We start from the raw sequence: 13,474 nt of genomic DNA, 5'->3' as shown, positions 1-13,474 counted from the left end.
GATATATTTTCACACACGCATTCAAGATAATAGACACGATGATATGTTACGTCATCGTTTTCATGTCTGATTATCAAGAGTGAAGAGGTATCGAATTGTATTCTTCTTCTTCTTCTTATCACTATTATTATTATTATTAGCTTTATTCAATATTATATTTTTTGTGCAATATAGAATTCTCAGCACAAAGTGCTTCAACAAGTTTCCGTTTCTTACTTCTTCGTCCTTCCTGACGATGAATATTGAGTGATCGCCAGTTAGAACTTAGCAGCCCAGTCAATCGACATCTGGATAATGTACGTTCTTGTCGCTGCATGTTGCCAGCAACCACAATATCTCGGATTAAGCCTTCTGTAACCTTTACAGCGAAAGGTCTTACACTTTTCAGAAACGCACCTGAATAAGTTGTGCGATTAATAGGCATAATGATGTATTAAAACAAACGAAATCAGATAACTGTTTGAAATATCTAGATGACAGGAACAGGTAGCCCATTTGTTAAAACAGGCAGTCAATGTAATATCAACATGTGTCGGTGTCATTTTCAGTTGCGTCGGCATCCATTCATCAGTTTTCAACTGTTCTCTAACACCATATTTTCATGCAAAATGAACTGATCAGAATTCCCTGATGCCTTCCACTCAAATGATTGTTCCACGATGATCTGTAGTTGCACAATTCGGTCTGTGCACGACCGATTCTAATGGAAGTCAGCCAGTTCAACTCGAAATTGAGAGTCAATTGCATATATCATTCAGTCCAGCAACACTCTTCTGAAAACGTCTCCCTGTAGTGAAAAAAGTGATTGCCGTGTCTCTAGGATTCTTTTGCAATGGATTTTTTATGTGAGTACACCAATAGATTACTGAGCATCAGACAACCATATTTCTATCCAGTACCTAGTTGTGAATGGATTCTATCATTGTATTCGGAAAAATCGAATTGAATAAGTTCTTGTGAGGAATATTGCTATTCAACCGAATCATAAGAACATAGAATGGATTTCCGTTCGAGGATCAATAAGCAATTGACTGTTCGAATGTGTGAATTTTAACGTGTTTATAAATGAGAACAACTGGATTAGGTTGTGAACGACAGAACAGCTTCCGATATGCAAATCATTCATATCCAACATTTCTGATTTATAGGCAAGCCAAACAGACCACATCACAACGTATAGCAGTAAATCACATTTGTTCATGATCAAGCCGTAAAGTTGTCATGATTGTGGACCACTGCAATTAAGAAAGTGTAAATAACTTCGGAATCGTAAATCTTATGATAATTGTAAGTAAAAATGAAGCTTCTGACAAGAAGGATACGAACGTCTACAGTCTAGTTGTTGAGACGTTATGAAATGAAAATGTAAATAATATTCGCCCATCAATATTTCACATAATTTGATTATAATTTAATCCTCATCAGGATATAACGGTAAGGGACAATGATCAGTTTTATAGTCTTCATTTAGTTTGGTTGACTAATCGACGAATGAATAAATGCATAACCGGACTCACCTATATTTTACGGTAATGAGGTTAACCAGAAAATGATTTTCGAGTGCAATAAACCGAAGCTGCGAGATGGTGACTATAAAACGAGTGCAAAAGACGAATAAAAGCCCTCACAGACGGGATTTGTTGTAAAATTAGGACAGTAATTTCGGAAGGCATGTTAATGGCAGAAGAAACAATACACACACATAGTGCAAATGTCAAAAAGAAAAGTGACAGATAAAAGCAATAAGAAGAACAAATTGTACAATTCATATTATGGAACGGATTTACTGAATTGCACTCTCTTCCATAGTGTGTGCTTCAACAAAGTTAACCATAATCGAAAACGGTTGTATGTTGGTTTCTTTACTTTCATAGTTTATCTAGCTTGGACTATTTGACATTATCTCGAAAGCACCATGTGCTGCTTATATGTATTATGTTAGAGGTGTAATGCAGCCTTAAGTAAGACGTACATTCAATTATCTTCACAGATTGATAAATTGAAGATCTGAAATCTAGATAATTCTATTCGACATGTATTACTAGACTCATTTGAAATAAGATGGTAGACGATTTCTGTTTTTACTCATAACTGAATCAAGACCATCTAAGAATTGATGAACAAACTGTCTGCTATCACTACATTTTGTCTTGGCAAAAGTATTAGTCATATGTAAAATGAAAATGTCATTCATTTTTGTTTTGTATGTTTCAAAGATGATCAGTCATATGAATGTACTAGTAGAGAGCGGCATTCCTCATTATAATGACAGCTCATATCAGGCTTATTACACAGAAGAAAATGTGATATCATAGATAAAATCCTGTGATAATCAACGAGCAATTAAAATGAATGATATTCGAACAACAAAAACAACGGTCAAGGTTAACAGACAGATGCCAACATCACATAATAGAAACTATTCTTATCATTATTTTTACTTTTAGAAAAATACTTTTTTTACGTGAATACGCATATTAGATTGAAAGAAGCCAAATAGTATTCGTGATGATTATACATGACATTGAAACACATATTGGTTACTGGATCGTCAAGTAACTATACTCAGTGATCATGGTCTAATGTGCAAACTGTTGACGCTGACTATTTAACATCATGAAACAACAAAACACAGAGTGGTTGTTTTGTTCTATGAAACAGATGCTCAGCAATACGCTTCTACAATGAAATTGATATGACAGTTGAAATGAATCGAACATTCTATCTTCTTTATATATTCGCATACGCTTTTGTTTGGAAAGAATAATGACGTAAAGCAGCCTAAAATTTTGTAGACACACAGGTCATGGTGTGAGCAAATGCGAGTTATTTAATGCGTCATCCGTAAGGCAATTGTGGTGGGAGAGCGAATAACATTTCAGCAGTGATGTTTTGTGATTTGTGCGTTAAATTATGGACTAATCTTGATTTCAGATAGTCAGTCAATCAGTTGATATGATTACCTAATTGTCATTAGAATAATGAATAAGAATAACTAAAGGTATACACTACAAAATTGACTAATCCTAATAATCCGCTTCATAATTATTGAATATATATTGATGGAAATTTTTAAATTTCTCATCTACTTAGTAACATCCGGTTAAATAGTTTCTGATTGTATGTCAACCTTTCTAGTTTCAATGGACTCACCTAAGTGAAGGCGCTCGGTAATGCATCCGCACTAGATCACGAGAGGAAATGCCGTATTCAAAATCTACTACAATCACTAGCCAGTTTAGATTAGTCGATTTCCGTCATATCGATAACCTGACAAATATATCTCTGAACATCCCCGAATCTGACTTTTGATTTTACTAGGTGAGAACAATTTTCGATTTTATTATCGTTTTTTATTGAGTCTCTATATTCCTTACTGAACTGTATCTAGTTTGTTTTAATTGCTATTATTCTGGCGTCTGCCATATTGACTGCTCGCTATTTGATTGTGCGTTTTGCTTTGACTGGGATCGTGCATTTCTGTTTGTAATTTGGAGCACTTTCTCAGATTTTGAAACACTTTGTGTTATAAAACAGCTGCTTAGAATGATTTTTACTTGATCTATCCAGAAAGGATAGAATAACAATTACCTTTTGGTGTTTTTATTAATTTTTCATATAATTCTTATCACCTTGCTATTTACTGTAATTAAGATTGAATATTTTGGTATCAATTGTTGGTTGAATAAACGGGTGATAATATTCGTCTAGGTAAATTTGCTCATTTGTATATATGATGAAATGTAGAACCGTGCTGCTCAAAATACCTCGTTTTGCTTTTGATTGGGGCACGAGTGTATAAACTATTCCTCGGTTATTCGGCCATATCCAAACCAATTGAAATATAGGTTTGGGTCCAACATTAATTAAGTAACGAAATATGGAAGTGTTTGTCTAGGTACTGATAACGTGTTTCAACAGATCACTTCATCAACATGAACACTCACACAGGACTCATTGTTGACTGCAATGATCAGAAAATCGCTTATGCGTAATGCAACTTAGTTACGAATTAAATTTGTAGAACTTTTGTGATACTATTCACTTTGGATTATATGAAAGCGATAACGCAAATGTTGAAAACGATGTTTTTTATTGATTAAAAAGAATTACATCAACTGTCATGTAAACAATCAAAAGCATGTACATAGTGACATGAACAAAACTGTCCAACTTGGTGAAAAGACAAATAAAATTCCGAAGTATTCTAATGAAAAGCAGGATTGAGACAACTTTTTCAGAGTTTTCAAAACAATTTATATGATTTTTTCGTGTATCATTCATCACTTCTCTTTCTTATTTTCTGCCGCTGTCCCGGTATTTATATTCTGAAAAAAACAAAAAATTATCAGTTTTTAAGAAATATCAAATACTTAAAAAGTGTTTATATCTTTTTTTCATAAATTTCATGAGGTTTTCATTAACTTGAACCTCAGTGATCCCCAATGTTGTTTCACAGTGTTTCATAGTCGTTAAACTGTTCAGATCGTTGACATCCGGGTTCTTCTAAATGATTCAATCAGAAGCATTTTTTACTACACATCAAACATCATTTTTCACTTCATTATTCATCATACACTATTCTCAGTTATGATGACACAAGAGAATTCCACGAAACGTTGCAGAATTTGCATTTGTAAAATCCTTCAGGATATCTGTTAGCGATTTGGCAATCTGTATGCTGAGCATTCACTATCCTACAGCTAGTTGACGACTCAATGATATGATGAAATACGTGTTCCAACTGTCAAATCTAAACACAAACCAAAAATAAATCAATAGCCTTATAATTGACGGCCTAATTGAAGCGACTTATTGAGGTTACACCATTTTCAACAGAGTATCATAAATCATTGTTCCGGGATTCAACAGTGGTAGTCTACATACTTTCACTAATTCTCCTAATAAGATACACAACATTTAACTGTTTACGCTTCCTCACATTGATTATTTATGTAGTCATTTGTTGAAGAAAAACAAGGAATTAGCAGGTGTCATCAAATATCAAATATTTACCAAACGTTTATCTGTTTCTTCAGTAGTTTTCATGAGGTTTTCACTAACCTGAACTTCAGTGTTCCTCAATGTTGTTTCAATGTTTTTGATGGGTGTTGAAGAACTCAAATCGTTGACATTCGAGTTCTTCTAAATAAGTCAATCAGAAGCATTCATCACTAAACATCAAATAACATTCTTTTAATTCATTATTCATTATTTACCATTATCAGTAATGCTGACACAAGAGATTCTCGTATATAGTTGCAGAATTCGAATTCAGTCAAATTATTCAGGATATCTGTTAGCTATTCGACCATCAGTGTGCTCAGTAAACACGATCCTACACCTAGTTGATGACCTCTTTGTGTGATGAAATATGTGTTCTGGATGTCACATCTAATCACAATCCGAATATAAAGCAGAGGACTTATAAGGTACAGCTTCATTGAAGCAATCTATCGAGGTTACATAATTTACAAAAGAGTATCATAAATCATTGTTCCGGGATTCAACAGTGGTAGTCTACATACTTTCACTAATTCTCCTAATGTGATACACAATTTCTAACTGTTTAAGCTTCTACACTTTAACTGGTTTCATCGGTAAATTGTTATCATTGACATACATCTACGATTACATTTGGGACTTTCAAAATAACGGTTTGTTCACCGAGCTGGAAACATATTTCGCTTTGAAACGATGATGGTGAGCGATGCTTTGATTCATTGTTTACTGTTTTCACGAAAAAAAAGCATGTACTTGTATGTCGTCAACGTAAAGCAAACTTTTATTTAGTCATTGAGTATGGCTAACATGCCGTTTCTTATTGATGGCAATAAAAGTTTTTTTTTAGTAAAAGCATTTGCTCAGAATGTGAAATTTGAGGTTATTGCAAACGACATATGAAGTTTACCAATTACCAACCTCAACACGGCAGTCATCGACTTTCAAGCCATGAGTGTCCTGATTGTTTAGTTCTATACATTTCTTCTTTTTTTCACAACAAAAACATTTCGTAGTCGATGTCTTCGCATTTTGACATATTTCACTTTTATAGTTTTGCGAACAAGATTCTATGAAAAGAATAAGATGAATTCATTTGAAGTTATTGAATAGAAGAACAGAAAAATAAGAATCCTGTAAATATTACTCAATGACGTGATGGTGATTTCTGAATTAAGTGACCTATCCATTCGGTGGAAAATGGTCAACATGGGGCATCATGCAAAACTCAGTACACCTTCAATTTCTCTTGTATTTCAAGATTGCATTTTTGGATTGAATGAAATTACTTTGAGTACAAAGAACAAGAGACGATTTTTTGACAAGGGGAAATTGATGAATTTTGATAACTGTTCGCATCCAGACATGTGCACGCTACGTTGTCACTGAGTTCAGCAAAGCGTATTGCAATTGACTTTGATGGTTGTACACTTTCTTTCCATGAAATCGTTTTTGTGAATGAGATATGTGCCATAAATTTGGTTGTCCACAGACATAAAATTTACATAGATCTATGTTGATTCAATTAAACAACAAAGGAAAAGTGACATCGTTTTTCCAATCGTCAATGACAACTTCAATATTTTGAGGCACATACCTGGATATCATTTAATAAATGATACATGGGATTTTCAATTTTGAGCGAACAAAAATGATGTATTTAAATACGAAAATAGTTAGTAATGAATAAATCGAATTTCACGTACCTCCCATTGCTTGAAACTCCACCAACGTACCACTTTTAATCCATTTTGCTGGAACAGGTATCTCGAAAAACTTTTGGAGACCTGGTGTAACAAATTGAAATAAAAAGAGATTTGGAATTTCGACTTCTTTTTGAAGCGAAACAAGTTTATTTGCTTCACTTAAGTAGAGTGCAAATCAAGGATCTGTAGTATTTTTCATTACGCACAGAGTAATGACTGTCCTAAAAAAACTATGGTTTGCATCGCTCTGATTTTTGAAACCGGCCCGTTAAATTGTAAATGAAATAGTTACGTTTCTCAGTTATTTACCGATGAAATCACCTGGACGTCTGGAATAGATGCGTTCATCCCTTCACATACTATTTCACAAGTGTGTTCACAGTGTGTTCACGAAAATCATTCCAATTTCATTCTACACAATGAGCCACAACACTTAGATGACATTTACGCGAACTGACATTACGCAAGAAGCAACTGAATAATATTCACTGTGAGAAAGCTCTCTCTGATAAGATACTTGGATTTTGTTCATTACCATGCTCATGACCGGGTACAAGTAGAGATTAATATAAAACTAACTGGTGGTTGATGATGTACGTCACCGTACATCAAAGAGTTAAAGAGATTCGGCCTGCTGAAACATCTGGGCTACCTGTTTCTATCATCAAGATGTTTCAAAAAGTTATCTAAATTTGTTCGTTTTAATACACTATTATGGCTAGTAATCTCACAACGTATTATGGTGCATTTCTGATAGAAGTAAGAGTTTTAGCTGTAACAGTTGCAGAAGGCAATATGCAGCGAGAAGAATGTACATTATCCAGATGGCTGCAAACTTCTAAGTGACGATCACTAAATATTTATCTTCAGGAAAGACGAAGAAATAAGAAACGGAAACTTGCTGAAGTACATTGTGCTGAGAATTCTATATATTACCAAAAGTATAATATTGAATAAAGCTAATAATAATAGTAATAATTCGTTGAAATATTTCTTACCTCCTTCACAACGTATTGATCCAACGATTTTCGATTGGAACTTACTTTCCTCAATTTCCTGAGGAATCTGAAAAAAGATTGTTGAATGTCTGAGACAAGATCTGCTACCACACATTCACCTAATTGGCAACCTGCTTAAATCTCTGGGCTACCTGTTCCTGTGATCTAGATATTTCAACAATTTATTTAATTTCGTTTGTTTTAATATATCATTATGCCTATTAATCGCACAACCTATTCAGGTGAGTTTCTGAAAAGTGTAAGACTTTTCGCTGTAAACGTTACAGAAAGCCTAATCAGTGATATCGTGGTTGCTGGCAATATGCAGCGAGAAGAATGTACATTATCCAGATGCCGATTAACTGGGCTGCCGAATTCTAACTGGCGATTACTTAATATTCATTGTCAGGAAGGACGAAGAAGTAAGAAACGGAAACCTGTTGAAGTACTTAATGCTGAGAATTCTATATTGTACTCAAAATATAATACTGAATAAAGCTCATAATAATAATAATACATGTCTAATACAATCATTTATATGAAATGGAATAATTACTGAGGAAATGTATCATCATTTAGATCATCTCATTGAAAGCCAACTAATCGCACTCACACTAGGCATACTGATATTCTCAGTTTACTTTCCATGAATGTTCCATCCAATCTGTTAATATATTCTTCTCAACTTCAGTCAAGTGTTATGAACTATCACTCCATCATGATATGCACTCAAGATGTTCCACAGTGAACATTCTGAACAGCCGATCTTCACTACATGAAATAAAGCTCAACATAATACTCAAATGTTTATAGTCCGTTACTATTTGGCACGAACAGGTTATTGTTTCTTCTGAAAGAACTTTACTTCCGATTACTCACTATTTCTCCAATTGCTTGAATAGTGTCATTAGAAGATTGATAATAGAGTCAAGTAGTCCGTTTGCCCTTTACACAATGATGATCTCCTTCTATCGTGTTCAGTGTAACTAAATTAATTTGACAATATTGATCAACATGAATTACTAGTTTTATGTGAATTACTTGAAACAATATCACATTTTCACTAAATTATGCAACTCACTTTATCATAATAGAACGATATTTTCCCATTTGGGTGTATTAAACTCGTCATTGTGGCTTCAACCTCTACAATAATAGAAATATTGATACTCAGGATTCAGGATTTAAACGATGAGCAAGTTATTGTCTGCTGTGACACTGTGGACAGATTTCAGTGGATATTAACTATGTTATCTGAAATGCTTTCTTCAGATGTATTGGTAATAAATACATTGAAGTGAACGTCATTGGAATGAGAAGGACATGAATCATTTCTAACAAATGTAAAATGCCTAGATTCTGAAGTTGAATAACTATTATCGAAACAATAAATCGTCTACTTTACCATCATGGATCTGATAGTCTGGGATGTAATAACGTTCGCGCAATATCCTAAATAACTCAATTTGAAACAATGGACACTCAGTACGCATGACATATTCTGTGTACAGCAATGGCTTTGTCACCAATGTAGAACACAATTCATTTATTTTGGAACACAGACTGTTTGTCAATTTCCACTTAAACCTGAAATGATGATAAATCTCTGCATTTATTTTCCAACAAGCAGAATGAGATTGTGACTTCAATTATCCATGATGACTTATTTATTGCCTGTCAAATCCAGTCATTCAAGTTCATTTCAACTGTTTCCAATGTTTCAATGGATGTACTCAAATAGTGAGTGAATTTCACATTCAATTCTACCATCGTTTGTCAGAATAGAAACATCTTAATTCTTTTGTTAGTATTTTGGAAGGTTGTATTTGTTTTAAATGAACAAGCAATTTATGAGCAATCACAGGTAGTGAAGATGTAAGTGCAAACGTATCATGAGTGTGATCGAACGACCCATCAATGTTTACTCACCTGAACCATCAACGTTAATCGAAAAAGTCCTTTTGACTCCTAATAATTTCTCTAAAATAATGAAAATCAAAAGGGATGTTTAAATATCTGAGTAATGATTATCTATCTCTTTCAATAAATATTCCTTTTAATATGGACTGCCTACTTATACAAGTTGTCGTCTCCATTTCCAGGTTTAAATGAACCAGAGTAGTTAAATGCTAAATCATCTCTCATGAGAAAAGTCCAAGGAATATTATCAATTCAACAATATGATGAACGTTTCACTACAGTCAACTGAGAAGAATATTTCACTTATTTAAAGTTTCTACTAGAACCTTCTGACTGAATAATGGACGTTTAAAAGGTATTCGACATTACAATAATAAAGTGTTTTTTTTTATCACGTTATTCATCAATTTATACGTTCGAACGAAATAAATGAATGTCACATTGATGTTTTAAGTGTTCTGGTATGAGTAAATCATCATGTACTATCATACTGTTCAAGCACGTGCATTGGTCAACTGTTTCACGAAGTGCATGGATTCGAAATGCATAATCATACAAATACGATCACAAAAATAGTCTTGAATAATCGAATAATAACACACAGCAACTCCGAGACATTAAACATTCAAGAATCATCGAAGTGCTTTAAAAAGTCTAAAGGACTTCAAATATAACTTGATAATTCATAGGCTGCAATAATCCAAACCGCCACAATATGGCTTGCCATTGCACAAATGATCACCTTTATTCACTCAGTCTACCATAAAGTATCGTGTACATGAGATATCTTCTGATTTGTAGTTTTCATGGACTGGAAAGTTGACAATTTACATTTTCGCAATTATATCACATGGTTTATCACTTCTATTCTATGAAAGTGTATATTTTCAAGTAGATCTCAGTTTAATTTAACGGTTTCACTTTACAGCATTCAACACCTGCTGCGATACACACACGTTCCGTTGCAAAAACAGCATAAACACAACAATCACTTTGTATTGGTTACCACTACTGTAATCATCAAGATAAATACTGAAGCTTTTATACAAAATAAGTGTGAGAAAAGTGATCAAAACAAAGAATAACTGAATAATATAAGAACTCACTCTCATCCAAAACTGCAGTATCAAAATCCATATAGTTAACTAGGTAATTAATCATAGTTCCAATGTAATACCCTCGAAAATCATAAACATCATCTGCATCTAATGGATAAAAACATGCCACATCATTGATAATTTTGTAATGAATGAATAAACAATTTTAAATAATAAAACTGAACTGTATTTGGTTTGCTAAAAGGAGTCAAACCATGTTGAACAACGAAAAAAAATATTGAAAGAAGTTTTACATGTTACAAGGAACACAAAACTGATTCACTGAAGAAAATGGAATCAACTTTGATTCATTAACAGAAATTTCATCAAGAAAACTCATTAATTATTTGACTTCCAATAAAATTTATGACTTACCGTCTGCATAAAACATAATTTTTCTTATGTATTTACTGTGATAATTACACGTGAATTGAGGATAAACAGTCTATAATGTTGCAAACATATGAAAAAATATCTTTATTATAAAGTGTATTCAACTAACGTGTATGCCATTTATCTTAATATTAAAACGGTCACTCGGAACTGGTTGAGATTGATGACGTTGAATCCTCATTGAATATTCATAATGATGAGACTGGAATATGTGTATTAGAATGTATTTGATTACTTACATATCGATAAGTATCATTTTCAATAATGACGTTCTCATAGTTTCTCACATTAGGGTGGTTGCAGATTTCGTTGCAGTTGAAACGTTTGTAGGGCCAAACGAAGAAAATATAAATTAGTATCCATAGACAAGGCGAAACGTTATATCTAAAATGATCAAGATGAACAGATCAACGGTATCTCATGGAGGCGAATTTCGTATGTTCATTCAACACTTACCTCATCTTATCGTGTGAAGATATAAATGAAATTTTTACAGAATTTGTCAGGTTTATATAGACTTTTGAAGTGTTTGGTTGTTCCTTTCTGATTCGATGATTCAAAGTAACCATTAGAAAGATCCAAATTAATTAAATCAGATGTTCATTATAAACCAATCATGGAGGTATATGGCGTCATCGTAAACCAATATTCTTCTGGCTGTTGAGATCATGAGCTGAAATTTATTCACTGTTGGTTGAAATTTCTGACCCCTGTGGATGAAACATCTAACCGATGTGATAGACGATATTCTGACATGGGTGATTGGTTAAATTGTACTTCAAAATGTGTGCTCATATGTTTACGAACAAACAGTTTGTTGTCTGTAATAATGTATTGATTATTCGTCAACGATCAATTGTTTTGATTTGATTGGTTAAAATCAAAGTAGCACAAATTGTTTTGACTGGATGGTAACAAATAATCTTTTACACATGGATTCAGGTACGATCTCAAATCATTGTAATCAGAGGAAAATAATGCATTCCGCTGAAAGTGAACTGTTGAAAATGGAGAACGATTTCTTATACCAGACACATTCAAACTAAAACATTGATCATTGTTTCAGAAAACTAAAATGTTTGTCAATACTCAAATAGAAGACTGTTTTTCATCTGTGTATTTCAATGATCTATTCTCTCACATCGGTTGAGCTTGTATTTTATATCATCTGTGTTCAAATATAAAAGAAAATCACTGTGATAAGATAATGTCAAGTGTATACTTAACTTACACTAAACATTGAATACTGACGAATGAATGAAATTCTACACACTCATAACTGAATAATAATTTTGGTGAAATAAGTCAGGAATGTTTGGTTTTGCGTGATATTTAGTAATATATTTTCTCATGACACAATAGAGGTGTATTGTTTTACTTTAGACAGATATGAACACTAATCAAAAATGTTGTTACCTTGACAATCACTGTTTGTTGACGAACAATAATACTGTTTGGGTAATCTCGTGAATTCTTCAACATCAAAATTGTTTTCAGTGGTGTATTGTCAATTAAATGCCGTTGACCAATATCTGATTACGAAAGGAAAAGTTATCTGTGAATGTGATAGTGTAGAACAGTTAATCTGTTTGAGAAGAGTATGATTCAGATCATGAAGTATTCAGTGGAGTGTCTACCTATACTGTCATCTCTATTTCGCATATTGTTGTTAGTAAATGTGCTGTAAGTATGAAGTATGTTTCACAACATAAAGAGGCTACATGCTTTCAACGTTATGCGACATCAGATCTTACATTTTGCAAGGTCTTTCATATAACCTCTTATTCGTCAATCTTCTTCATAATCCTTTGACAAGCTTTGAAATGAAAGAGTTTGCTGTATTGTGAGAAATACAGAGGGTACATGACAAGGTGTGTGGTGAACCTTTTGAAGTCATCAGTAAAATGACAATGAACAGACTTATAATGTCTTGGCAAAACCTGAAAGGTTATTTCCTAATAATAACCATCAATTCCGTTCACTATTTTTCCTCGTATAGCTTCCGGTAGAAGCTGAAGAAATGCATTTATAAATGATACTATCGTGGTCTGTGGTGAAACAGAGTTGTTTTACAAAATTATCAGAAGATAATGAAAGTCATCGAAGAGGGTCTCAATGAAAAAGTAAGAAACGGACTAATGTTTAGTTTGCGGATTCGGTTGCTCCATGTGGGGAAAGTAATTCAATCTATTCCCCATCCCCAAGAGCCAGACGAATATGCAGTGATGACACAATTGGTGATGATGAACTTAATATAATTAAACAAACCGTACGGAAATAAGCTACAAAACCATCTCAATTATTGACTGCACTCTGAAATCAGGATATCAAGTTGAATAAAATCTCATGCATAAGGTGA

General features: G+C 33.3%; 1 protein-coding gene across 1 annotated transcript; it reads right to left on the bottom strand.

Moving 5' to 3' along the window:
• Positions 1-4,283: 4,283 nt before the first annotated feature.
• Positions 4,284-11,296, bottom strand: Smp_201330 (unnamed protein product; the record flags this gene model as incomplete). Its single annotated transcript, XM_018791691.1, has 9 exons — positions 4,284-4,328; positions 5,923-6,071; positions 6,708-6,788; positions 7,706-7,772; positions 8,787-8,851; positions 9,635-9,685; positions 10,732-10,830; positions 11,098-11,167; positions 11,225-11,296. The coding sequence occupies 9 exons, from the start codon at positions 11,294-11,296 to the stop codon at positions 4,284-4,286; spliced, it is 699 nt and encodes a 232-aa protein (XP_018645164.1).
• Between the last annotated feature and the right edge of the window lie 2,178 nt (positions 11,297-13,474).

This window comes from Schistosoma mansoni, assembly GCF_000237925.1.
Source record: "Schistosoma mansoni, WGS project CABG00000000 data, chromosome 1 unplaced supercontig 0122, strain Puerto Rico, whole genome shotgun sequence".
Taxonomy (NCBI): Eukaryota; Metazoa; Platyhelminthes; class Trematoda; order Strigeidida; family Schistosomatidae; genus Schistosoma; species Schistosoma mansoni.
Note: the sequence above shows the minus strand (reverse complement) of the source record. Positions and strands in the feature narration are given on the sequence as shown.